General features: G+C 38.9%; 6 protein-coding genes, 1 long non-coding RNA gene and 1 pseudogene across 8 annotated transcripts; 6 read left to right on the forward strand and 2 right to left on the reverse strand.

Annotated features, from left to right (window-relative positions):
• Window positions 1-20: 20 nt before the first annotated feature.
• On the reverse strand, window positions 21-3,939 carry LOC104737897 (WD repeat-containing protein 26 homolog). Of its 2 annotated transcripts, none has more exons than XM_010458148.3 (5): window positions 3,510-3,939; window positions 2,090-2,954; window positions 1,643-1,744; window positions 887-1,516; window positions 21-476 (listed from the first exon to the last, which is right to left on the reverse strand). In XM_010458148.3, exons 2-5 carry the CDS (start codon window positions 2,891-2,893, stop codon window positions 243-245), a joined length of 1,770 nt encoding a protein of 589 aa, XP_010456450.3. In that variant the 5' UTR covers window positions 2,894-2,954; window positions 3,510-3,939; the 3' UTR covers window positions 21-242. The 2 variants fall into 2 exon arrangements, with proteins under 2 accessions (XP_010456450.3, XP_087337175.1); XM_087481049.1 differs by having other exon boundaries at window positions 1,643-1,824; window positions 3,510-3,872.
• Window positions 3,940-4,975: 1,036 nt separating this feature from the next.
• LOC104734887 (transcription elongation factor SPT4 homolog 1) lies at window positions 4,976-6,665 on the forward strand. The gene is made up of 5 exons (XM_010454566.3): window positions 4,976-5,147; window positions 5,248-5,339; window positions 5,648-5,703; window positions 6,120-6,181; window positions 6,386-6,665. Exons 1-5 carry the CDS (start codon window positions 5,058-5,060, stop codon window positions 6,434-6,436), a joined length of 351 nt encoding a protein of 116 aa, XP_010452868.1. The 5' UTR covers window positions 4,976-5,057; the 3' UTR covers window positions 6,437-6,665.
• Window positions 6,666-7,493: 828 nt separating this feature from the next.
• On the forward strand, window positions 7,494-10,009 carry LOC104734889 (pyruvate kinase, cytosolic isozyme). Its single transcript, XM_010454568.3, has 4 exons — window positions 7,494-7,655; window positions 7,902-8,181; window positions 8,448-8,909; window positions 9,008-10,009. The coding sequence occupies exons 2-4, from the start codon at window positions 7,924-7,926 to the stop codon at window positions 9,818-9,820; spliced, it is 1,533 nt and encodes a 510-aa protein (XP_010452870.1). The 5' UTR covers window positions 7,494-7,655; window positions 7,902-7,923; the 3' UTR covers window positions 9,821-10,009.
• Window positions 10,010-10,053: 44 nt separating this feature from the next.
• Window positions 10,054-12,663, reverse strand: LOC104734888 (uncharacterized). The gene is made up of 9 exons (XM_010454567.3): window positions 12,018-12,663; window positions 11,680-11,882; window positions 11,349-11,451; window positions 11,161-11,226; window positions 10,898-11,071; window positions 10,715-10,811; window positions 10,489-10,628; window positions 10,334-10,394; window positions 10,054-10,254 (listed from the first exon to the last, which is right to left on the reverse strand). Exons 1-7 carry the CDS (start codon window positions 12,428-12,430, stop codon window positions 10,500-10,502), a joined length of 1,185 nt encoding a protein of 394 aa, XP_010452869.2. The 5' UTR covers window positions 12,431-12,663; the 3' UTR covers window positions 10,054-10,254; window positions 10,334-10,394; window positions 10,489-10,499.
• Window positions 12,664-12,698: 35 nt separating this feature from the next.
• Window positions 12,699-15,678, forward strand: LOC104734896 (serine/threonine-protein kinase SRK2G). Its single transcript, XM_010454575.3, has 9 exons — window positions 12,699-13,209; window positions 13,434-13,508; window positions 13,589-13,690; window positions 13,787-13,840; window positions 14,017-14,109; window positions 14,251-14,343; window positions 14,723-14,827; window positions 14,918-15,016; window positions 15,106-15,678. Exons 1-9 carry the CDS (start codon window positions 13,090-13,092, stop codon window positions 15,433-15,435), a joined length of 1,071 nt encoding a protein of 356 aa, XP_010452877.1. The 5' UTR covers window positions 12,699-13,089; the 3' UTR covers window positions 15,436-15,678.
• Window positions 15,679-16,062: 384 nt separating this feature from the next.
• LOC147929167 (uncharacterized) lies at window positions 16,063-16,822 on the forward strand. Its single transcript, XR_015577841.1, has 2 exons — window positions 16,063-16,276; window positions 16,380-16,822. It is a non-coding gene; the product is annotated as an uncharacterized LOC147929167 (long non-coding RNA).
• A 221-nt stretch (window positions 16,823-17,043) lies between these two features.
• On the forward strand, window positions 17,044-20,246 carry LOC104737898 (uncharacterized protein C57A7.06-like; annotated as a pseudogene).
• Window positions 20,247-20,601: 355 nt separating this feature from the next.
• LOC104734895 (DEAD-box ATP-dependent RNA helicase 26) lies at window positions 20,602-24,443 on the forward strand. The gene is made up of 10 exons (XM_010454574.3): window positions 20,602-21,652; window positions 21,784-21,890; window positions 22,175-22,230; window positions 22,340-22,564; window positions 22,750-22,956; window positions 23,032-23,118; window positions 23,205-23,300; window positions 23,380-23,595; window positions 23,677-23,859; window positions 24,085-24,443. The coding sequence occupies exons 1-10, from the start codon at window positions 20,775-20,777 to the stop codon at window positions 24,310-24,312; spliced, it is 2,283 nt and encodes a 760-aa protein (XP_010452876.1). The 5' UTR covers window positions 20,602-20,774; the 3' UTR covers window positions 24,313-24,443.
• Window positions 24,444-24,747: the final 304 nt, after the last annotated feature.

A 24,747-nucleotide genomic window follows, 5' to 3' on the forward strand; every position in this document is an offset into this window, starting at 1 on the left:
TATTGCAAATAGGGAAGCAATAATGTTGTAAATTGCATTTTCTTTCACTTTTTTTCTTTCTGCGTTCAGGATAATACTAAAAAAGAGAACAGCTTTTGCCTTCTTTCTTTTGCTTTCCATAACCAAAGGAAGAGAAGCAAACAAAAAGAGGAAGAAGATGAAGAAGAAAGAAGAAACAACATTTAACTGTTAAAATAGTTTTTACGAAATTCATTCATTTTTTTAATTATTATTATCATAAATCAATTCCCATTGCATCGGTGAATCACGCCGTTACTACTACTTCCTTGCACTTGCTTCTTCTTCTGATTCTGTTGGTTAATCTTGTCAAGTCCCCATATCCTTATGGTTCCATCATCGCTTGCTGAAGCCAACATGTGAAGGTTCGTCGGGCTCCAGCTCACGCAGTTAACCGCTCCTGCATGCCCTGGTAGCTCAGTGATTAACTTCCCTGTTGATCTGTGCCAAATGTATACCTGCAAATAAACATCAATGCGTGCACTCTTGTCACCAAAACAAAATCCGCACATAACTAACTCGCAGAGAGATCAACAGAATATAGAAGCAAGATGATCATTCAGCATTTGGTTGTGTTCTGTCCAATTTGATCAAGTTTTGGACCCAATTCTAAATCCTAAACACGCATAGATCAACTGAAGGAAACAACCATTCCTCCATCCAGTAGAGATTCCGAGAACAGAGACTGACATTTCAACATCTGATTACATTCTGTCTAAACTGATGATCAAATGAAGAAAGAAACAACCACTTCTCAGTTCTGAGAATACTTAAGAGAACAGACCAGATTACACTGTCATTCGATTTAGCTACGTTCTTTTATGTGTTTATGTGACGATACTATGGCAAGGAAAAGAGCAGATTTTACCTGAGAATCCTCGCTTCCACTAGCAATAAAAGCTTGTTTGTACCCACCAAAGCATGATCGGATGATGAATCGTGAACGCCTGTGGCCTTTGTACCTCGACACAATCTTGGGGTCACCTTCGATATTCCAGAGACGGATTTCCTGGTTTAGGAGATTTACCAGAAGATATTTGTTGTCATTCGAAAGCGAGAACGATGTTATCATGTCTTCCTCTTCAATCAATCTCTCCACTGTAGCTTCCCTATCAAATAGGGAAATCACCGAATCCTTGCATACACTTACGAGCCACTTTCCATCATCTGTCATTGCTATATCTGATACCTTCTGCGTCCTCTGACCTTTCCAGCATTCTATCTCTCTACCATCTAAATCCCACATGCATATGCTTCGGTCTGTCATCCCAGCGATTATTCCCTGGCCGTCAGGATACCATCCGCAAGAAATGGGACTAATACCACCTTTTTCATACATTTGAGCACAGTCTCCTGAATCAACATCCCAGCGTCTGATAACCTCTTCTGCTCCACATGTAAGAACTTGACGATCATCAGGACTCCATAAGATGGCAATTACGGGTTTCTGGTGGCCAACAAGCGTATGCTTCAACGAAATTTTCCCATCTGCGTTGATCTGAAAAGTACATTTTACGTGAATCAGAAAATAGGTTGCCTCCAAGAAAATAGGTAACAAATCAAAACTTTAACAGGTTAGCCAAAACTCAATTCAGGTAAGCCTTTGTTGGTGGGTCAGCATTACCTCCCATATAATCGCAGTCTGATCCTTGGAAGACGACGCCAGATATTTGCCATTATGAGAGAATTGCAAGAACCAAACTTCATCGGTATGTGACGCCAAGATCTGAACCATTCACGTAGAGAGAACTTAACGAATGTGATTTTAAGTCAGTAACGCACACATGCACTGCAAGTCTGACTAAACTACAAACAGAAACAAAAGATGCCACACAAGTAATTAATTAATTAAAGGAACGCAAGTACAGGTGAGAGCAAAGAAAGAATGTACTACATAGCCAATGATGGAAAAGGAATAACGGCGAAAGAAAAGAGGCATCAGGTTGAGACAATTGCAGCACGTTGTTCTGAACTATCCAAACGGTACAGACAAGATCATGATCACCAAGAAACGAAACAACAACAACAACTTGAAAAAAACGGAGAAACATTCGCAGCAGAGCAGTCTAACCTGAACAGTCTGAGAAGGAAGTTGGTGCTTCCCGCATTGATGATCGGTATACAAAGACAAATCACTATCCAAGGTATTATGGAAAACACAAGAATCCCGCTGGATATGAAGGGAATTCTCAACTAAACACTCCAACCTCTTTTCTGGGATTATAACAGAAGCAGGAAGCAAGTTTTGCAGTTCCTCCAGAATCTTGGACCTTGAATTGACACTTTCTTTACCTGGAGACGAAGTGGTATGTGATATAAGGCTGGAAGGTGACATAAGGGAGGAAGCAAGCTCGTGAACACGCTTTGTATTAATACGAAGAGGCACCATCTCATTCCTTAAGGTGCCTAGCGCATCAAGTATCTTTTCAAATTTCAGAAGCTCTAAGAACTTTTGCTCTAGGAGCAAGAAAGAAGCAGATTTGACAGCTTTTTCATCAGACAGACCGATTCTGTGCAATGTTTTAACACTTTCATCCCATTTTCCATCCTTAACCTGCTGCAGAAAGGCCTTAATGATGGAATTATGGAGAGAGATACCGGATTCTTCCTCCAACATAGCCCCGGTTCTATCATATCCAAGAGAATAAAGAGCCCTAGTGATAATCCTAACAAATTCAGATTTTTTAATGACACCTTTGGAGCCGATAGTTTGGTCATCCCCTTGGGAGGTGAGAGGCCTTGCCATCAGGTCTCCCAAAGAGTTGTTGTTCACGCTACAAGGTCTAACAGAAGGGTTCCCGGAGAAGCCGTTAGGTTCGTCAACAAGCCGCTTTGCACGTTTCAAAGGAGGTTCAGTATCCTCCACAACTCCCATGAAATTCCTAGTTCAGCCCATATAACTTTCCTGCCGAGAGATAAATGTGTCCAAGCTGTGACTGCACATTATTACAGATCCAAAAAAAAAAAAAAAAAAAACATTTCATCAGAAGAGTACAAGGATTCTACTTGATCAATCAGAGATATGTAAAGCCATGGAAATAAGAAAGAAACAAAATGGGACTAACAAGTGAGTCTCTGAAAACTCATGTAGACCTAGTAGCACAAGATAGTGAGTATAGCAAAAAGATGAGCATTCAACACAATCGAGAATAACCGGAGCAGTGAATCAAAACCCAATTGATCAAAACTATAAAAGAAAGAGTTGTACTTTTCACTTTGTTCGATCAGAACAACCACCTGCTCAATCGGTTCACCCAGTGGAAATAGTAATACATACGCACGATCGATTTAGTCAATAGCGAAAATTAACTGAATTAAACCAACAAAATCGACATCAACATCGCCCAAAATCAATCCAGAGAAACCCAATTCGCCAAAATCAACAATCGAAGTAAAAAATAAGAAGAAGGATCACTACAATATGAAGATCAATTAACGATCTAACAAGGAAGAAATCAAAAAGGGGGGTGAGCAGAAAAATCCAATCTTACCCAAATAAGAAGCAAAACCCAGGAAGCAAAAGATAAGGTTTGGCGATGGCAGAAGAAATAGAGAGAGAGAAGATTAGGAAACAGCCCGGAAACGAAGGGGGAGAAACTCGATAGAGAGATGCACAAAGCGGTGAGAAGATGCGAGAGAGAGAGAGAGAGAGCAAGTTCTGGGGGAAAAAAAAAAAGAGAGGAAGCGTTAAAGAAAGAAGATGAAAAGGAGAGAGAGAGAGAGAGAGAGAGAGAGAGAGAGAGAGAGAGACTCAATAAGAAAGGGAAGAAAACACACACAAAAATATTATTAAAACAAAGGCACAAGTGAGGAGAAAAGGGTAGGCGTGGCTGATCCTGATCACAGGCTAACTCTCGTCTTACATTATGCATCTTCCTTTTTATCTACTTGTTTATTTTAAGTATCTACTTTCACATTGTTGTAATTTTCATACTTCGTGAAGACCATAATGTCGTATTACTTGCGCGCAAAAGGGACTTCATACAAAATATCTTAAGCAAACCACACAATAAAGTAGGCCTTATACCCATATGAATATGATGTCATAATAAATATCATCTTCCTTCCAAGTCTCTTATTTAAGAAGTTGAAATTGAGAAGTGCACATCACAAAAAAAAAATGAGATCATTAAAGGTTAAAAGCGTTTGAATGGGGACCCAAAATTAATGGTTTACAGCAAATAATATTATAGTAATCCTCCATCCAACTCAAAACTTATTGGAAGAGAACAAATATTAAGGTTAATCATTTTTTATCTTTGTGCATTGTATTTGGTAAGTGAAACTTTGGAAGCACATAATATCTAATTAACATGGTTGATTGATTTTTTGATGGTGCTAAAAGTTTAGCTTAGTCCTAAATTAAGTTGCATCTTATTGATTTACTCTGCATCGAGCTTGCATGTCGATTTTGTTGTATGAGTAAAGAAAGTTTCATCTCGTTTACTACTTATAGATATAATGCGATGTGGTGCACGATCTGATCCGCGGTAATTGTACATATAGATAAAAATGAGTTTCGAAGTTTGCATTGCATCTGAAAAGCCGGAAAACAAAAAAAAAAAACAAACAAACTTGTCGAAAGACTTTTAATGAATGGTCCGCCACGTATATGGTTATGTGATTTCGTTCGTAGTGCAAAATTACCCAAACACGACAAAGATGATACACACGATTTTGCTTGTACAATATATAAGGTTAATGAAAAGAAAGAAAAGAAAAAAGAAAAGTCGAATCTAAAATATGCACGTTATACTAGGAGAGAAATGATTGTAACTCGTCTTGTTGCCGACGACAACGTAAACCTTAAAAACTCGTCTTGTTGCCGAAGATAACGCTAAAGAAGATGAATGGGCTTACGATATAAGGCCCAATAACCTCATAACTTGTACAACTTTATGTTTTGGTTAAGGCCCACATATATGGTACTTAAGACGGAGACATCATCTTTCTCCTCGTTCGGAACAAAATTTTCGATATTTGGACAAGAATCAGAGAAGGAAAGAAACCGGCGATTTTTGGAAGACATTTAATCAACAATGGGAGAAGCGCCTGCACAGATTCCGACGAGTTTCGGTCACGAGCTTAGGGCTTGTCTTCGATGTCGCCTCGTCAAGACCTACGATCAGGTATATATGGTTTCTCCTTCTCACTGTGTGTTTGCAATTGCATGTTTCTTCTCTCTTGCGAATATGTTTTGTATGTATAATCTGGTTTTTATCCAAACAGTTTAGGGATTCTGGATGCGAGAATTGTCCTTTCTTCAAAATGGAAGACGATCATGAACGTATCGTCGATGTTACCACCCCTAATTTCAACGGGTACAATTCGAATCCTTGCTTTCATCACAATTTGATAGTGCACTCACTGTTCGACTCGTGGTTACATGGATAAACTTGGTGGTTGTCTCTTCTTAGGATGTAACTGTAGTCTATACATAACTGATAAAGACTGATGCGTGTTTTAAATTTCTAATCTCTTGTTGTTCTTGAAATTGTTATTGGATGAATGGGTCTAACATTGTAAAGTTACAGTGGAGTTGACCTAGAGTTTGCTCCTTTAAGCAAAATGACTTGTTAAGAAGTTACAGAGATAGTGGTAGTGTTGATTCATATGTCTTATTTCGCAGTATAATCTCTATGATGGATCCACGTAGAAGTTGGGCTGCAAGATGGTTAAGAATTGGTATGTTTCAGCTCTGTTTCCTGATTTTACTCAAACTATTGGATTCTCTTTTCGAGTTTACTAGCTTCTTCTTTCCGTCTCTTGTTCTTTTGTCTCCCCATTGTGCTTTACAGATGGGGATATTACTACTGCGTTAGTCATATCTTTCTCTTTTGGAAGTGTATGTAAAAGAATGTGCTGTTTAATTCTCATTTAGGCTATATATATAAGCGGCAATTTAAAGGTGGATAAACCATCAATCTAATTCACCTAACCCTGCTTTATATTTCAAATGTAACTTTTTGTCAACACCCGTTTGAGTGGCATCTGCATTTCAGATGTCTGTGTGTTTGTGGCTTGACGTTGTATTTTCTAATGTTGCCAGCTTTCTTTGAGACAGAAAATAAATCTAACATTTTGCAATTTCTTGTTCCCAGGGAAGTTTGCTCCTGGTTGCTACACTCTTGCTGTCTCAGAAGCACTCCCAGAGGAAATGCAGGTAAACGTATTTACTTCTATGCCAATTCTCTTAGAAACCTAAGAAGAGATCTCAAGGCTCCACTACATAATAAGCAAATCCTTAGCTCTGGATTTTTCAAATAAGAGCATGGATCCTAAAGGCTAAAACACACAATCTGGTTTCATACTGACTGTTTTTTTTCTTCTTTTAATTCACATGTATGTGATGGAAATCCGCTGGCAGTTCATATGCCAAGAAGTGCAGGTGCAGTATGTTCCGCCCAAACGCATTTGAATCCCTTTCCATCAAGTGTCTCCATATTGGCCTCTCTGCAAGTCGTCGTCAGTTTCAAGAAGACTGATGAATTGAAGTAGTTTAGTTATGTACTTTGGTACTGATAAAGAGATTTGATCCTCTTATTGTTAACAATAACTTATCTTGCCAAACTCATTGTGTAGTTCACCTCCGGAAGATAAGATAAATTACATTATTTTACAATTATGAAATGGATTTTTTTTTTGTCCCCTGTGATATTCAGTTCATTATATGATTTCTATTAACAAAATGAACACCTAGCAAAAAAAAAAATTGTGGTACCAATAGTTTTAAGACAAAATGTCAACTATGCAGTAAATAGAACACCTAGCAAAAGTGTAGAAGAAGAAGTGGCTCCTTCATCATCCCAAGAGGGAAACAAAGAGAGACATATATATATTGGGTTTAGGAATATGACCATTGAAAGTCCCAAAGAACCAAAAGAAAAACTATCTGTGGGGAAAAATGTGAAAAAGGCTTGTATTTATTTGTCTTTATACTAAAACAATATAAAGACCCTTTAATTCATGGATACAAAACAAACAAATCATACTCAAGAATTGAGAATCACATCTTTCGATCCAAAGGCATATTCTTCTGCTAGAGTAATCATGAACATTACGTGCATAATTTAATTATAGTTACTTAACATCAAGAGTACATAGTTAAATTTATAACAAATTTTAATTTATTATTTTTTTTTTTTTGTAAACCTATAACAAATTTTAGTTATCAACACCAAAGCGAAGTGCATTGACATTGAGTAGTAAATGAAGACGTTCAGTATATTCAAGCCGTATTAAAATTATTCTTGTCTATCATAATCATATCTTGAAGTTTCGAACCCAAATTCTTTCTACCAAAATTTTGAGATTCTTTAACCTGATAAAAATAATTATATGTATAACATTCTTTTTGTTATTGTTAAAATGTTTTAAACTCAAATAAAAAAAAAAGTATTATGGCAAATTAATTTGATTTTTGTTTTTCGTTGGTCAAAGGCAATTTAATTTTTGTTATTAAAATAGAAAAATACAAATGGATTTAGAAAATATCCTTACTAATTTAAAATTCGAGTTCACGTGGCGGTCGCTACCAACTTCGTTTACTCCAAAACCAGAGTCATTTACCCAAGTCCAAGCCAAAAAACAAGGGTTCTCGCTCCGACACGAAAACAGATCCAGATTCTGGAGCTTAGGTAAAGCCTCACTCTTCTTCTCCAAATCTCAGACAGTCTGGTTCCTACAAACCAATGTTTTGTTGAGTGAATCTGTGAAACGAGTTAAAATCTTGAAACTTATGTTCGATTGTTTTGTTCAGTTCAGTACCTTTCTAGTTTGGTATAAATATGGATCTTGGTCTAGATATGATGGGAAATTCCGATTCTTACGCTTGTTTTCTAGTTTGGTTATATGGTGCTGAATTGTTTTATTCTTCATTGCAGAGAAGAGATCTTATAGAGAAAAATGTCGAACATAGACATAGAAGGGATTCTGAAGGAGCTACCTAATGATGGGAGGATCCCAAAGACAAAGATAGTTTGCACTTTAGGACCAGCTTCTCGGACTGTTTCCATGATCGAAAAGCTTTTGAGAGCTGGTATGAATGTGGCTCGTTTCAATTTCTCACATGGTAGCCATGAGTACCATCAAGAGACACTCGACAACCTCCGTACCGCTATGCATAATACCGGCATTCTCGCTGCTGTCATGCTTGATACAAAGGTTTGTACCTAAAACTTATCTTGTGAATTGGATTCTCTTGTCATAATTTTCGATCTAGTTTGTACCTAAATGTCAACTTGGTTTTTCTTGCTTAAACCTCCTCATAATTTTAAATGTCCAATCCTTAGTACTGTGTTTGGTTATTATCGTTAGAGATTATATGTATATTCAAAGAATATGGCTATGGCTAGATCATGGAATTTGTACTATGTGAATTCGTCATTTTAGAGACTGTCAGCTTATGATTTCGCTTGTTGATTTTGCAGGGGCCTGAGATTCGTACTGGTTTCTTGAAAGATGGGAACCCTATACAACTGAAGGAAGGTCAAGAGATTACTATAACCACTGATTATGATATTAAAGGAGATGAGTCAACGATATCCATGAGCTATAAAAAGCTGCCTTTGGATGTGAAGCCTGGAAACACCATACTCTGTGCTGATGGAAGCATAAGTCTAGCTGTCTTGTCATGTGATCCCGAGTCTGGAACAGTTAGGTGCCGGTGTGAAAACTCGGCCATGCTTGGTGAGAGAAAGAACGTGAATCTTCCCGGTGTTGTTGTTGATCTTCCCACTTTGACAGATAAGGATATTGAAGATATTCTCGGTTGGGGTGTTCCCAACAGCATCGATATGATTGCTCTTTCTTTTGTCCGTAAAGGTTCGGATCTTGTTAATGTCCGGAAGGTTCTTGGTTCCCATGCTAAAAGCATAATGTTGATGTCCAAGGTATTTATAACTTTTCACTTATGGAAATTGCATTTCATGTCTATAGCTTATATAGGCATGAATCTGACTCTTTTCTTTCTTGGGTTTGAATTTTGAAGGTTGAGAACCAGGAAGGAGTGCTAAACTTTGATGAGATATTGCGTGAAACAGATGCGTTCATGGTTGCTCGTGGTGATTTGGGGATGGAGATTCCAATCGAGAAGATCTTCTTGGCTCAAAAATTGATGATTTACAAGTGTAACCTTGCGGGTAAACCGGTGGTTACAGCCACTCAGATGCTGGAGTCAATGATCAAATCACCTCGGCCAACACGAGCTGAAGCCACAGATGTTGCAAATGCTGTTCTTGATGGCACGGACTGTGTGATGCTAAGCGGTGAGAGTGCAGCAGGAGCTTATCCGGAAATAGCTGTGAAAGTCATGGCTAAGATCTGCATTGAAGCTGAAAGCTCCCTTGATTACAACACAATCTTTAAAGAGATGATCCGAGCAACTCCGCTTCCAATGAGTCCACTCGAGAGTCTTGCATCATCCGCTGTACGGACTGCTAACAAAGCCAGGGCCAAACTCATCATTGTGTTGACACGTGGAGGTTCAACCGCTAATCTCGTGGCTAAATACAGACCTGCTGTTCCGATTCTGTCAGTGGTTGTCCCGGTTATGACCACTGATTCCTTTGACTGGGCTTGTAGTGACGAGTCACCTGCAAGGCACAGTCTCATATACAGAGGTCTTATCCCTATGTTAGCTGAAGGATCTGCAAAGGCAACAGATAGTGAAGCCACGGAAGTTATCATTGAGGCTGCTCTGAAGTCGGCTACACAGAGAGGACTATGCAACCGTGGTGATGCAATTGTGGCCCTGCACCGTATTGGAGCTGCCTCAGTTATTAAGATCTGTGTGGTGAAGTGAGATTTCAAACTTCTTTCAATATCACAAAAAATCTTGGCGCCTGATGATTGTTGGTAATCGTGACTGAGAATTTGCTTTGTAGCATGAAATAAAAAGAAAACAGGTCACAGTAGCTCCTGAATCTCTGTAACCTTTATGATACCCTCTGTCTCTTTTTTTTATTTAGTTTTCCAAGATTACGGATCAAAATCTGCTTCTTATGGTTCAGTGCTGACCTTTGCATGTATATACTGTTTCTCTTCATAAGCTTTGCTTATAAAAGATTAAGCTTTAAGGTGTTAAGTAAGTAAAAGATACAAACATCGAGAAAGCCATCTATAACGATTGAACAAGATTCAAAGAAAAGTATGTTCCTTTAACGTTTAAAATCATAAAATACTATTCTAACTTCTAAATCACCAGATGATCTGCGTGGGAGAGATTCGTGGTGGACTCTGCAGTATAAGAAAAGCCGTAAGAAAGACAAAAACAAAGGTATAGAAGATAAACCACGCCTGATGTTATTGAGATCACCTGTTTCGTGAGGGATGTTACTTGAAGTCATACGGAATTGCGCTTGATGTTATTTCTTCCTCTGTTATTGAAGAATAACGATTAGTGTTATAAGTTTGAACATTCTTCGACAGATTTAACAGGAATAGTTTTTCAAGGCTGTGGCAGATGCTTACTCATTGTAAAACTAGCGGAATTCATCGTGGTAGCCATAATCATCATCAGTGTCATCTTCGTCGAAAATGGCACTGTAGAAGACGTATGGATGCTCAATCATCTCTGCCAAAGTCAAACGTCCATCTTTGTCCGAATCCGCCTAGAAAAGATCAGGAAAAGAGAGATCAATGTAAGATCGAGCAATTTAACAGCTAAAATACACCATTTGTTTTAAAAGCTACGTACCTGAGATATAATATAATCAGCCTGTTGTTTTGCGTAATAACGCTCAGTAGGATGGATTTTACTGATAATGGGAAGTAGTTCAACGTCTGACAAGTACCTGTAGACAAGTGGGAGTAAATGTTAAGGGCTGCCTGATATGAATGGAAATGGTAAACATGTTGTGTGAATTCGTAAATTACTAACCCATCATCATTTTTGTCAAGCTGAGAAAACAACTGCTTTGCAGGGCCTTCAGGCAAGTCATGATAAGGATGCGTAGAATTATGATTCTCTTCCTCGTAGTTCCTTACAGTGTCAAAGAGGCCGTGGAAAAACTCTTCAAAACTGATCTTACCATCTTTATCTGAATCTCTTTCTCTGGGAGAGGGAAGGAGAAAAACCCATTAATAAAGAGTCAGCTAAAAGAAGGGTTCCTCAGAAATAATCATATGATCACAGTACAGTACCTTACTTCCTCCTTGCATAACCATAGCAGCAAATTAGGGTTCTTGGTGTCAGCAGGATGCAGAAAGCTAAATGAAAAAAATTAGCCCGCAAGAGCATTGTGAGAACAAAAACAAAAAAGTGATAGTATATTAACCAAAATCTGAAACAGCTCGGTTGCTTTAATCTACACTAGAAAGAAAACGCTTACTCGTTAAACTCTGTTAAGTTCAGCAGTCCATCACCATTTGCATCTGATGCATTAAAATGCTCCTCCTTCCACCAGCCCATGTCATAGCCAAAGGAATTATTATCTGTTTAAAATTATAACCAAGTCAGCTCGCAGTCTAAAGTGAGATTCTTTACTTAAAACCCGTTGCAAATTGCAATCAAACAGATGAGAAGGATTATATGGTTCATAGGCAGAAGAGGTAAAACCGAATAACAAGATCTACCAAGACATATGTTTCTGCATGACTATAACAAGTAGCACAAATTAGAGTCAATGAAACTCAAAGAAGAAACAGGAAACTGCAGCTCACCTGAATTACGGACCCAAGACGGTGGTTCATACTCAGAGAATGAAATGAAACCATCCTTGTTTTTATCATGAACATCCATGTCTCTTTGAGTCCTGTGAATGACTTCCTTGGCAGCAGACTGCATAGTCCATTCAGTCAATTCACTCTCCGTCACAAACCCATCAGCTGGAGAAACATCAATCTTCGGAAACAGCATTATCAACCTGAAAAGCACCAATCAATCAAACTCCTTCCTTACAAAAATTGGATCTTTAGTGAAATTAAATATCGAAACTTCCAAAAGTATGCATTTTTTAATTAGCAATCAAATTCAAAAGATTTGGAATTGAAGACCAAACCTATCAGTGACATTGAACTTGTCCTCATTATTCAAGTAATCCTCAGCATCCATGAAGTCTTCCCACTCAGGCTGTGACTCGTGACCAGGTGCATGTTCATGTTCATGCCCACCGCCACTGGTTGTTTCTTTCTGAGAATGAGAGACAAGCTCCGGATGAGAATGCCCAATGTACTGCCGCTCCCACTCTTTATCCTCACGGCGGCGCTCCATATCAGCGACGAGAGGATCAAACGGAACCGGATCGTGACGAGTAGGTTTGAAATTGAAAGAAGACCGGAGTTTTAAACGGTGATGTTGGTTGTGACCACCATGGTGGTGATCGTAGTCACTCTTCTTCTTCGGGGAATAAGAGATGAGGAAGAGCACAAAGATCCCCACCGTGATGTAAAGAATCACCGAAGCTTTACTCATTATCTTAGTGTTACACACAAGTAACAAAAGAAAGATCTTCGCTTGAAACCCTAATTTTGTCCGCAAAGTTGAGCTTTTTACACTTCCGAAGTGTACAAGATAGATCTTCAAAGATGGAGTCTTGCGGATAAATAAATATTTTTTATATCTCTAGAAGATATTGACTCTAGATCTGTTACGAGACCTTTTTAGTCAAATCGTTTGTACTATTATTTATGAGATCCCCCCCACATCTTTATAAATTACACAATAGCCTCTCTTTTTCCATAAACGCAATTTATTCAATTGACAATGATTAGAAGAGACACTTTGAGCTTTGTTACGGTTTTATACAATTTTATAACTGTTTTATGTATGTCGGCGAATGTAAAGAGATGAAATTGTAGCTTAGCTACCGTTGGACTCACTCCAATTACAAGCTTTATTAGATCATTGGAGTTCGAGTAGATCCTCCACGTGGTCCAATCCCTCGGATATTATTATACATACATTACACACGCAGATGGGTGTGTCGTGTGTGTGTATTGTATATTTGGATCTCACGTTTTTCTTGTCGATGGAATTTGCTCAGATCCCCCTCTTCTAAATCGTTTACTACTTGGATATAATAAGCTGATTGATTAGGCACCTCCGATCAATACGGTTGTTGATTTTGGAAAATGGACAAGTATGATGTTGTCAAGGATCTGGGTTCTGGTAATTTCGGTGTGGCTCGGCTTCTCAGACACAAGGACACCAAAGAGCTTGTTGCCATGAAATACATCGAGAGAGGCCGCAAGGTTTGGGCTTTTTTTTTTCCTCTGTCTTTTTTTCTATCTGGGTTCTTCAAGTTTTGAATTGGGGTTTTAAAGTTTCACTTTTTAGCTCAGTTGTTATGATCAGAATCATGATTTGAAGTCTTGTTGCTAGACATTTTTGAAGGGTTTGCTGATTGGGGCTTTTTTTATAACAACATATTTAAATGATGATGATGATTAATTTATGGATTGTTTGGTTTATGCAGATAGATGAGAACGTGGCGAGAGAGATTATCAATCACAGATCACTTAAGCATCCCAATATCATCCGCTTCAAGGAGGCAAGTCTCTTTTTTTTTTTGTTCTGTGGCCCTAATAAAGAGAGAGTTGTCTTGGGATCTGATTCTTGATTTGGTTCCAGGTGATTCTGACTCCTACTCATCTTGCTATTGTGATGGAGTATGCTTCTGGAGGAGAGCTCTTTGATCGAATCTGCACTGCTGGTAGATTCAGTGAAGCTGAGGTGCGCTTTTCTCCTTCTAAAGTCTTACACTTTGATTTTGTTTCTTGATGTGCTTGTATGAGTTTTTGGTTTGATTTTTATCTTTTCACTTTTCAGGCTAGGTACTTCTTTCAACAGCTGATTTGTGGTGTAGACTACTGCCATTCCTTGGTATGTATGTATATAGTTCTTCCCAATTTCATTAACCTGAAAAGGAAAGTTATGCGCCTAATTAGGCATTTTATGGAGAGCTATTGATGTTTGGCCGCCCAGATTCTTTGTTTGAGATTTGGAATTTTATGCCTCCGTTCTTGTGTAACCTTCCCTTCTCTTTTGCTTTTGTGTAGCAAATATGCCATAGAGATTTGAAGCTTGAGAACACATTGCTTGATGGGAGCCCTGCTCCGCTTTTGAAAATCTGTGACTTTGGTTACTCTAAGGTCTGCACTCTTTCATTCCCTTCTTCTTTGCGCAGTTTGTCTCAATCCTGATTAGTTTGTTGCAAATCAAAAGTATTATCTGTTCATTCGTCTTGATTTTTATGATCCTGTCCTGTTTTCTATTTTACTTCTACTGTGTAGTCATCTATATTACATTCAAGGCCTAAATCGACTGTGGGAACTCCAGCATACATAGCACCTGAAGTTCTTTCACGAAGAGAATATGATGGCAAGGTACACTGTTCATGCCTTGTTATACATATCAATTTGTCATTAAAGCATGATTGATTGGTTGTCAAAGTAAGCAAATAGTGTCGTCAAGGGAAATGTATGAGGAAAAAAAGTTTAGACTGTTCTAAGATTGTTGTTTTAGTCGGTCTAATATATACTTTGTACTGGCGTGGTCTGTGTAAAACTTTTCAGGTTATTATAGTTCTAAAAGTTCTAAATATGTTTATATGGACCAGTCTCCAAGCCTAGGGTCTTAATTCAAAAAAAATTGACGGGTGATAATCGATAGGCGTAGGATGTTTATAGGTCAGTCTCTATAATCATAATTGTCATAGAGCATATATATAGACTGGCATTTGCACTCATATGACTTTTTTTGTAGCACGCGGATGTGTGGTCATGTGGAGTAACCCTTTACGTCATGTTGGTTGGAGCTTACCCGTTTGAGGACCCTAACGATCCAAAAAACTTCAGGAAAACAATCCAAGTAACTAAGACCATTCAACAGTTCTGATTAACTCCTCTTCTTATCGCTCAAGTGTCTCAATAATATAACAATTAAAATGATATTCTGCAGCGCATAATGGCTGTACAATACAAGATCCCGGACTATGTTCACATATCTCAGGAATGCAAACACCTTCTCTCTCGCATATTCGTCACTAACTCTGCTAAGGTACCTTAACTATTCCAGTTTCAGGCTATATATATTGTGAGGAAGATGATTTTTGCGGTTCTGATTGTTGTCAATAATATTCGTGACAGAGAATCACGCTTAAGGAGATCAAGAATCATCCATGGTACTTGAAGAATTTGCCAAAGGAGCTGCTGGAGTCGGCTCAAGCAGCGTATTACAAGAGAGACACGAGCTTCTCTCTTCAAAGCGTAGAGGACATAATGAAGATAGTTGGAGAAGCAAGGAATCCAGCTCCACCTTCTGTCAAAAGCTCGGGCTCAGGAGCTGATGAAGAAGATGAAGAGGAAGAGGATGTTGAAGCTGAAGTGGAAGAAGAAGAAGAAGAAGATGATGAAGAAGACGAGTATGAGAAGCATGTCAAAGAGGCACAGTCTTGTCAAGAGTCTGACAAAGCTTAAGAAGAAATAAACTGATCTGTTTCTCATACTTATTTTCTTCCTTAAGAACACTATTTGGTGCGTTGGTGACTTGCTTCTGGTAAAAAAAGACATATTTCTGAAAGCCGAAGGCTGTAAGCTACGTGCAGGTTCACTTTTAGATTTGATGTCGTTGTCGTTTTGTCAATTGTTGTTCGTAAGAAAATGAATCATACAAATCGTTTCGTTATATTTATGAATCATACAAAGGTAATCTTTTTCAAATACTACTGCAAACATAGCATGAATTTGTGACTCTAACTGAACTTGTCAAGCCTTTCTCAAACTCTATTTGCTAACAAGTAGCAACCCAGAACAACGAGAGTACCATGGTGGTGGTAAAACAAAGATGTTATGCCATCGAAATTATCGAACCGCAATCCTCAAAATCTCAACATCAATCAAAGAGATATAAGTGACAACTTTGTAAACTTGTAAATAAGGTTAGCTTTTATTTGATAATCCTTTACATGTGGCAGGTTACTATTGGTCAGGTGACTTTATTTAATTAAATTTGGAAACAATGTCCATGTGGCAGGTTACTATTGGTATGACTGATTTGCGTGCCTTTGAGTATTTTGCTAACGTGGAGAGGACCGTGTTGCCAGCACCACCACCTGGACTCGTTCCAAATCTAGTGAAACTGGAAGTACTACTAGAACATGTACAGAATCAGATTCAAAGGAAGATGCCACCTGCCACACCTAATACTAAGCCTGTAATGTCGTCTCCTCCTCCACCACTGTCTCTACCTGAGGAACCATAGCCAGAGAAGCGTGAGTCCGCACTTGTTCCAGAAGACCAGTTCTTTGCTCAGCATCCGGTAATGTTTTCTTCACACTTTTACCTGTCTTTTTTTTCTTCTTTTTGTTTATTTCAACTGGCTTGATTTGACTTGTATCTAACTAGCAGTCATAAATTTTCAGGGCTCCTCTACAATCAGGGTTTCTGTTCCAAGCATCGGATCGCTGGGCTAGTCATCGAGATCACAGTGCAGTCGTTATTGGAAAACGTGGTAAGTTTGAAGGAGAAAATAGCTGGGGAGATACACATTCCAGTGAAGAAACATGAGTTAAGTGGGAAAGCCGGGTTGTTAAAGGACAACAAGTCACTTGCACATTACAACGTGGGAGCAGGAGAAATCCTAACATTGTCTCGAGCATTGATGTAATTGGAAAATACTTTTCCAATCTCTTAAACTCTTATTCTTTAATACTAATGTTTTAACTTGGTGGTCAAAAACTATATATGTAGTGGCTTTTAAAGCTTGTTTTGGATCGCCTACTAGTTCTGACTTCTGAGGCCGAAAAATAACTAATAAATTTATCAAACCGCACTCAAAATCAATAAAAGGTTTTAGCTTAACTAATCCAATTCTTCTGTAACAAGGCTTAGAAATATAGCCAGCTGCGATATATTTTTATTAGTAAACCGTATTGATTACAGCTGCATGAAACGAGTCCAACCCTAAATAAAAACTAGACCACACAAACCGTCTATTTCAGTACTTAAGTGGTCGGTCAGAAGTAACAAGCCCTAGGAAAGTCTCTGTCTCAAAATTGCGACTAGTTGAAAAAAAAAACAGAGAGAGTCAAGATGGGAGGAGAGAAGAGGAAATCTAGTTTAAAAAACCTAGCTAATAAAAAAAAGAGGAGATCAGGACCTCACTTACCGAACTCAATACTCAAGATCATTGCTAATGAGAAACGTCCTTTGAACTCTGACGATGAGATTGACTCCGATGAGTGCGATTTGTACGAGTACGAAGAAGGTGTGCCTGAAGAGGAATCCAGGAAAAACAACCGTTACGGCCGCGTTGTCAACTACAATTTCGTCCTTTCCAAGGACTTCAAGGTTTTTTTTGTTCCCTTAGTTAATATTCCGCGGTCGATTCGATTGTGTTTCTTATCGCCGTCACTGTAGGAGTTTGATTTTAGGTTAAGAGTTGTTTGGATAACACGTAATAATTTAGGTTAAAAGTTGTTTAATTTGGATTGCCTGGCCTCTTCTAATCGAGATCGAGACTAACTTGTAAATTGTATTTATTTCAACGAAGGATGAAAACGTGGAGTCAGAAGATGATGATGATGATGATGATAGACACCCACGGATGCTGGAAGCTGTCACTGGAATCCCAAGAGCAGCCTTTCAAGGTATTGATACAGAGTCTTGCCTTTATCTTCTATTCATTGCATTTGTAAGCTGTAAAATATAAACTTTTTTTTTTGTTTTCAGGAGAGAGTAAGAGAAAACATGTAGTCTTCACAGAACCATATCCAGAGTCTGAATTCAATCCTACCCGTGATGTTCTAGAGGGTAAATCCTTCACCACAATGGAACACCTTTTAAATCCTATTAAAGGACTACCTGGATCTAGCGAACTATGCGAGAGGGTCTACCGGATGGAAAAAGATACTCAATCTCTTGTTCATGCTCCTCAGCCAAAGCCAGAACGAGAAAGACTGGAACGGAGTGTAGTGAAAGGACTAGTTGGCGAGGCGTTAAGTAAGTGGGTGCCTCTGGTAAAGAGGAATAGGGAGGCACCAACTGTTTGCTTTAACCAAGATGTCAATGCTGGATACTCTACGGTTGGTGCAATAGCATCACAATTTCAGCCCAGGAATATATTGGAGATGAGAATGGCTTCTATATTAGATGATAATGAGGTTAGGGAGGCTCACAAAGTAGATGGTACTAGGCTCGTTGAATTGAACGAGGCAAGTTTTGTGATCTCTAGTTCATTCCCTGCTCCGCAGCTTACTTGACTTATAAATTATCTGGCATTGAACGTAGCTTATACGAATATCTGATATAACTGTTTGGATTGAATTTTGATACGTTGCAGGTATCTATGGAAGATCACATCAAGAAACGTGACCACATTGCTAAGATGAGGAGCATGCTCTTCCGTGCTGACCTGAAACGTAAACAAATCAAGAAGATTAAGTCTAAAACTTATCATCGCCTTAAAAACAAAGACCTGAAGAAATCAGGGGTTGGAGCATTGATGGACCCAGCAATGGCTAAAGAAGAGGCTAAGAACCAGGAGATTAGACGGGTAGAGGTCAGTCTACAATTTCCTCTTCACTTTCACAGATTCTTTCATCAAGACGTACACTTGTCAAACAAAAAAAAAGTGATTATTATTGTCTTATTTGTTCATATGTCATGTGTTATTATATATGCAGGAACGTATGACTTTAAAGCACAAAAACGCAGGAAAATGGGCCAAACGCATGCTAAGGCTTGGACTGGATAGTAAATATGATGGAACTCGTTCAGCTATATCTGAACAACTTCAAATTAATGCTACTTTGTCCAGAAAGATGAACTCCACAAAAGATGAAAGCAGTAGTGATGAGAGCGATGCAGAGTTGAATGATGGTTCAGATGAGGATGCTTCTGAACTGATAGCTAAAGCAAAGGTGAAGACACTTCAAGCTGTGGAAGATGATGAAGCCCCCATTACTGGTCTTATGTCATTACCTTTCATGGTAATTCTTGCTTTGTTTTCTCAAAACACCATTGAATACTTTTTCATTCTGGTTTTTTTCGTTCATTCATGTTTTTGGTTTGGTTAGGCTCGGGCTGAGAAAACGAAAAACCAGGAAGCTAAAGAAGAAGCTAAACGTGCAATTGAGGAGTATGAAGAGTTGGAGAACTATGGTGGAGCAGAAAACTCTAAAAAGTCCACTAATGTTGCTGGTGGTAGAAGAGTATTTGGGGCAGAAGCTCGAAAAGAGTCTAAAAAGGAATCAGACAACTTTTTTGATAACAGTGATAGTAGTGACAATGATATGGAAGATAATGACTCAGAGGCTTTAAAAGTTAATAATGCTTCTTCAACTGCTAGAAACACTGAAACCATTATGGAAACCGAGGTACCTTTCGATGATTCAGAGAGTGAAGCAGAGCAAATGGTTGATGGGATTTTGACATGTGGTTCAAAGGAAACCTATGAGATTCCTTGTCAAGCAGAGCTTGTAAGCCGTGCTTTTGCTGGTGATGACGTTGATGGTGAGTTTGAGAAGGATAAGCAAGAGGTACTGAATCAAGAAGTTCCTGAACCCGAGAAACCGGTTCAAGTTCTTGGTTGGGGACAATGGACTGATATCCAAAAAAAGAGAGGCTTACCTCAAAGGATGGTTAGAGAACACGAAGATGACATGAAAAGGAGAGAGCAAGCTCTCAAGTCAAGGAAAGACGCTCGTCTCGGACATGTTATCATATCAGAAAAAGTCGATAAAAAGGTAATTTAATACTACTGTCACACTTATATGCTTATCTCTTCCTCTGTTCTCGTTCATCATAACCATCCGATATCATGCATGCTGACTATATATATTTGACAGGCTGAGAAACTTTATACAAAGAGTCTACCTTTCCCTTACACATCCAACGAAGTTTTCGAACTTAGTATGCGTATCCCTAGAGGACCCGAGTTTAACCCCACAACTATTCTTCGAGATCTAAACCGACCTGAGGTTAACTTTTCATTACTTTTTTAAAAACTCTCATTAGTAGTGTACCCATTTCGCAAAATGTTGTAATTTCTCAAAACCCTGTGTGACGATTAATGCATGTGTGCAGGTTGTGAAGAAAGCTGGGGTGATCATTAAACCTGTCAAGTTTAAGGAAGTAAGATGCGAATGAGACAGTAGATGAAGAACACCCTCGTGGCCATCAGAAACATAAACCCAAAAAGGGTAGTAATAAGTCCAAGTAAAAGGCCAAATATTTTGCATTCTTTAAACTTAATTTTTTATCTCAACAGGAACACTTTTGCTTTGTTGTTTTTTTTTTTGTCGTTATCAAATCATTTGTTCATCAACAATCTTTTTTCCCACCTCCACCTTGGTTATTTTCGGTTCAGCAAGGGTTGAGATTATGACACAATTTGATTTGGTTCAACTACCGGTTAAGCATAATTTGATAACATCACGTCCTTCTGGGTTTCTTATCGGGCTTTTTGTATGGGCTAATTAAAACATCCTAAACCATCAAGCCCTAAAAGACTTAACGTGTTTCTGAGTTTCCCTCGACAAAGGGTAATTTAGTAATTATCAGGGTTTCAGAAACAACTCACCGTTTTGTTATCAGCAATGGTAGCGAAACTACATAACGTTTCTTATCTGTTTGCGCAAAAACGACATCGGTTTAGTACCACCAAGTCTATATCTGCTTCATTTCCTATCCGATTAAAACCCTTATCGTTCGTTGTGTTTTACTGTAAAACCCTCTCGACTCTTTCCTTATCTTCAACTTCAAATTCTCTCCGGTCACCACCGACGACGGGAACTTGGTAGTTACAAGTGCAAGATATGTCCTTGAAGTTCCCTCTCGGTGTACGTTTCATCACTCATTCTCTTCCTTGTACTCGCTTCCCTTCCATGAATTCAGGCGCACTTATCTATTCATTTCGCTCCGTCCCTGTTCTATCCAAAGCCTTTCCCTTTAGGTTAAAATACATCGGATTAGGTTCCCGGGTCAATTTTTCAACCCGACCAGAGAGATCCCAACCCGAATTCGTGCGGCGGAGTGGAGCTGGGGGTGAGATTCGCGCGTCCAAGAGCTTGATTGAGGACGAGGCAGAGCTTAGTGATTGGGTTAGCGATTTGAGGACTAGTTCTTCGCGTGGGAAGTTCACTAGCGAAGAAGATAACTCGGGTCCAGAGTTGGTTCGTAGAAACGTAGTAGACAGGGATAACAGTAGTAGGGGTCCAAGGAGGGGAAGGGAAGGCCAATCTGATAGGTTCGGTGGTGCTAGAAGAGGAAAGGAAGGTGAGATGGATAGGTTTGGGGGTTCGGACAGGAGGAGGACCACGTCGGATTCGTTTAGGAATCGAGAAGGTGCAAGGAACGGTCGTATTCAAGGAAAGAGTAGTGAGTCTTCTTTCCGTGGAAGGAATGAGAGAAATGTAGATTCAGGGTTTAGGAGAGACCGAGGTTTGGAAAACAACAAGGGATTAGGGAAACAGACAAGAGGTTTAAGACATGAAGTGGAAGATAGTTGTGACGAGGACGAGATGAGGATAGTATCGGGAAGCATTGATGATTTGCTTAGTGAAGATAGTAGTGATGAGGATGATGAAAATGATGAGCTTGTTATTCAGAAAGTGGGTTCTCCTAAGGCTGTCCGGACTGATATGCCAAGGAGTGATCATGTCAAGACTTCAGATTCTTACTTGTCTAAGACGAGGTATATTATCACTTTCAGTTTACATTTCTATTTTACATGTGAGGTGGTTGCTTCGGAGCTATTCTTCTGTCTTGCTTTGATCATTTAGTGCTGTTTGATTGAGAATTCTCTTTATGGTAAATGGTTTACAGATTTGATCAGTTCCCTCTGTCTCCCTTATCTCTAAAAGCTATCAAGGATGCGGGATTTGAGACAATGACTGTTGTGCAGGAGGCTACTCTTCCTATCATTCTCCAAGGTGAACTTTTCTTCATGAGCCTTGTTTACAAGGCCAATTCGAAAGAAAAAAAAAAAAAAAAAAAAAACACACCATGGTTTAGAGATGTAGTGACAATTTCTAATTGACGACATCTCACTAGCTTTTACAGATCACTTATGCAATAGCCAATAGGTCTTTCAAAAAAAAAAAATTCTTGTGTCTTCATGATTACTCAAATTTGCTATGTCTTCCATTTTGTAGCTTGATTGATTGTTTAAAATTCGTCTTTAAATCCTTCGTTTCTTCCGGGCTCTGTTATCCAGGTAAAGATGTCCTAGCCAAGGCCAAAACAGGCACTGGGAAAACCGTTGCATTTTTGGTAAGACATTCTACCCTCTGGGTTCATGGACATAAGTTGGTCAGTTAGGAATTGATCGGCCTTCGATTGGGATCTGTTCTTACTTCTTATCGTTGATGTTTATTTATAGCTTCCATCAATTGAAGCAGTTATCAAATCTCCTCCTCCAAGTCGGGATAACAGGCAACCCCCGATTGTTGTGCTTGTGGTATGCCCTACTCGGGAACTTGCCAGTCAAGCTGCTGCAGAAGCAAACACCTTGCTGAAGTATCACCCATCTATTGGTGTTCAAGTTGTGATTGGAGGCACAAAGCTTCCTACAGAGCAAAGGCGTATGCAAACGAATCCTTGCCAGGTAATAAAAGATCGATCTCTTTTGCCTCTCTATGTGAAGTTAATTCCGAGCACATTCAAAAAAATAAAAAGAAGTTAATTCCGAGCAAATCTTCCAATTCCTTTAAGTTTAGCTGCTAAGATGGCTGCAGTACAGCCAGCTTTATCTATATATTGTTGATTAATCACATATTTTAAAACTCTCAGATACTTGTGGCTACACCCGGAAGGCTCAAAGACCATATTGAGAACACTTCTGGATTTGCAACAAGATTGATGGGTGTGAAAGTCTTAGTGCTTGATGAAGCTGATCATCTCTTGGACATGGGTTTCCGAAGGGACATTGAGAGGATAATTGCCGCTGTTCCTAAGCAGAGACAAACTTTTTTATTTTCTGCCACTGTACCGGAAGAGGTAAGTGTCAGTTTCTTGTACATAGGCTCGCAAGAATTTGGGTTGGAATCTTGAACTGTGTTTTTTGGTGTCAAGGTCCGCCAAATATGCCATGTTGCTCTGAAACGGGATCATGAGTTCATCAATTGTGTACAAGAGGGTACTGGGGAGACGCACCAAAAGGTAAAAGATCTCTTTAGGTTGATTTATGTGAATGACCTGTCGTATGATTGGATTTATCGGTTTCTTATGTCTGTTATATCTCCCAGGTCACACAAATGTACATGATTGCATCACTAGATAGACATTTCTCGCTTCTATATGTGCTTCTTAAAGAACACATCGCTGATAATGTGGACTATAAGGTAACACTGTGTCTCTATTGCCATTCTCAATCACCAATGTCTGTATTTCTGAACTAACATAACCTCCTTGCTGTTGTAGGTTATTATTTTCTGTACAACTGCTATGGTGACAAGATTGGTGGCTGATCTGCTTAGTCAGCTAAGCCTGAACGTCAGAGAGATCCATTCTAGAAAACCGCAGAGTTACAGAACAAGAGTTTCTGATGAGTTCCGCAAGTCAAAGGCTATTATCCTTGTGACATCCGATGTATCTGCTCGTGGAGTCGATTACCCTGATGTGTCATTAGTCGTACAGGTAACAGTTTTCTGACATGGAATTGTTCTGTAAGTAACGATTCTATCTCTATTTCTTTACTGAAGTTGTTTGCTTTTGCAGATGGGATTGCCATCAGACAGGGAACAGTATATTCATAGACTTGGCAGAACCGGGCGGAAAGGTAAGGAAGGGGAAGGAGTTTTGTTATTGGCACCATGGGAAGAGTACTTCATGTCATCTGTTAAAGACTTACCCATCACCAAGTCTACTCTACCGCCACTAGACCCAGAGGCTGTGAAAAGGGTAAGCCTTTTCATATCAATGATGAACTCACATGAATTTGTGACTCTACTGAACTTGGCAAGCCTTTCTTAACTCATATTTGCTGGCAATCTAGAATGGCAATGGAACTTGAAACAGAATTTGAATCTCATAACACAAATCTCTATGAAGTCAAAAGCTAAGATTTTTGAAGAGTGTGTGACATGAGTGGAGTACTGATGGGTATAAGAAATTTGTTGAATTCAGGTGCAGAAAGGGCTTAGCCAAGTGGAAATGAAGAACAAGGAGGCGGCGTATCAGGCGTGGTTGGGCTACTACAAATCGCAGAAGATGATTGCAAGAGACACAACCAGACTGGTGGAGTTAGCCAATGAGTTTAGCCGCAGCATGGGACTTGACAGCCCACCAGCTATCGCAAAAAATGTTCTTGGCAAGATGGGTCTCAAAAACGTTCCTGGTCTTAGAACCAAGTAGATTCTTTAAGCTAGTGATTTGCTTTTGTCTGAAAACTTTAATGCTTTGTAAGTGTAATCTCTTGTCATTCTTGCTACACTTTAGACTTTCTAACTAAAAAAATCCTATAAAAGTTGCCTTTCTTATGAAAATCTTTTGCTTGCAATGGCCAGTTACCATGAGTATTCTTTGTTCTTACCATCACGCGACTCATATCGTTATCTTTCATAAAATTGGTAACATAAGAGCACTTAAGACAGTGTTCTACAATATGAAATTTACAGTTCCAAGCTTTCATGATGAGATATATAACAAATTTCACCAAGTTTAGGCAAATGACTTTTTGGAAAGTTGTGAAGATCTTGAAAAATTTAAACTAATTTCATTTAATAAAAAGGTGTTTCTGATATAAAAAGACATTTCAAAGCAATGAGAGCAAACCACGTGCCGTTTTAA

The sequence above is a fragment of the Camelina sativa genome, chromosome 13 (genome assembly GCF_030686135.1).
Source record: "Camelina sativa cultivar CO46 ecotype springtype chromosome 13, ASM3068613v1".
In the NCBI taxonomy this organism is placed as follows: domain Eukaryota; kingdom Viridiplantae; phylum Streptophyta; class Magnoliopsida; order Brassicales; family Brassicaceae; genus Camelina; species Camelina sativa.

Coding starts and splice junctions, on each gene's coding strand:
- LOC104737897 (XM_010458148.3), bottom strand. CDS start 2,893: ATGGGAGTTGTGGAGGATACTGAACCTCCTTTGAAACGTGCAAAGCGG. Junction 1,745..2,089: donor TTCCTTCTCAGACTGTTCAG/GTTAGACTGCTC, acceptor TGAATGGTTCAG/ATCTTGGCGTCACATACCGA. Junction 1,517..1,642: donor AGACTGCGATTATATGGGAG/GTAATGCTGACC, acceptor TGTACTTTTCAG/ATCAACGCAGATGGGAAAAT.
- LOC104734887 (XM_010454566.3), top strand. CDS start 5,058: ATGGGAGAAGCGCCTGCACAGATTCCGACGAGTTTCGGTCACGAGCTT. Junction 5,148..5,247: donor TCGTCAAGACCTACGATCAG/GTATATATGGTT, acceptor TTATCCAAACAG/TTTAGGGATTCTGGATGCGA. Junction 6,182..6,385: donor CACTCCCAGAGGAAATGCAG/GTAAACGTATTT, acceptor ATCCGCTGGCAG/TTCATATGCCAAGAAGTGCA.
- LOC104734889 (XM_010454568.3), top strand. CDS start 7,924: ATGTCGAACATAGACATAGAAGGGATTCTGAAGGAGCTACCTAATGAT. Junction 8,182..8,447: donor CTGTCATGCTTGATACAAAG/GTTTGTACCTAA, acceptor TTGATTTTGCAG/GGGCCTGAGATTCGTACTGG. Junction 8,910..9,007: donor GCATAATGTTGATGTCCAAG/GTATTTATAACT, acceptor TGAATTTTGAAG/GTTGAGAACCAGGAAGGAGT.
- LOC104734888 (XM_010454567.3), bottom strand. CDS start 12,430: ATGAGTAAAGCTTCGGTGATTCTTTACATCACGGTGGGGATCTTTGTG. Junction 11,883..12,017: donor AAGTTCAATGTCACTGATAG/GTTTGGTCTTCA, acceptor GGTGCTTTTCAG/GTTGATAATGCTGTTTCCGA. Junction 11,452..11,679: donor GTCTTGGGTCCGTAATTCAG/GTGAGCTGCAGT, acceptor AATTTTAAACAG/ATAATAATTCCTTTGGCTAT.
- LOC104734896 (XM_010454575.3), top strand. CDS start 13,090: ATGGACAAGTATGATGTTGTCAAGGATCTGGGTTCTGGTAATTTCGGT. Junction 14,828..14,917: donor ACTTCAGGAAAACAATCCAA/GTAACTAAGACC, acceptor GATATTCTGCAG/CGCATAATGGCTGTACAATA. Junction 15,017..15,105: donor TCGTCACTAACTCTGCTAAG/GTACCTTAACTA, acceptor TATTCGTGACAG/AGAATCACGCTTAAGGAGAT.
- LOC104734895 (XM_010454574.3), top strand. CDS start 20,775: ATGTCCTTGAAGTTCCCTCTCGGTGTACGTTTCATCACTCATTCTCTT. Junction 22,565..22,749: donor TGCAAACGAATCCTTGCCAG/GTAATAAAAGAT, acceptor TAAAACTCTCAG/ATACTTGTGGCTACACCCGG. Junction 23,119..23,204: donor CTGGGGAGACGCACCAAAAG/GTAAAAGATCTC, acceptor TATATCTCCCAG/GTCACACAAATGTACATGAT.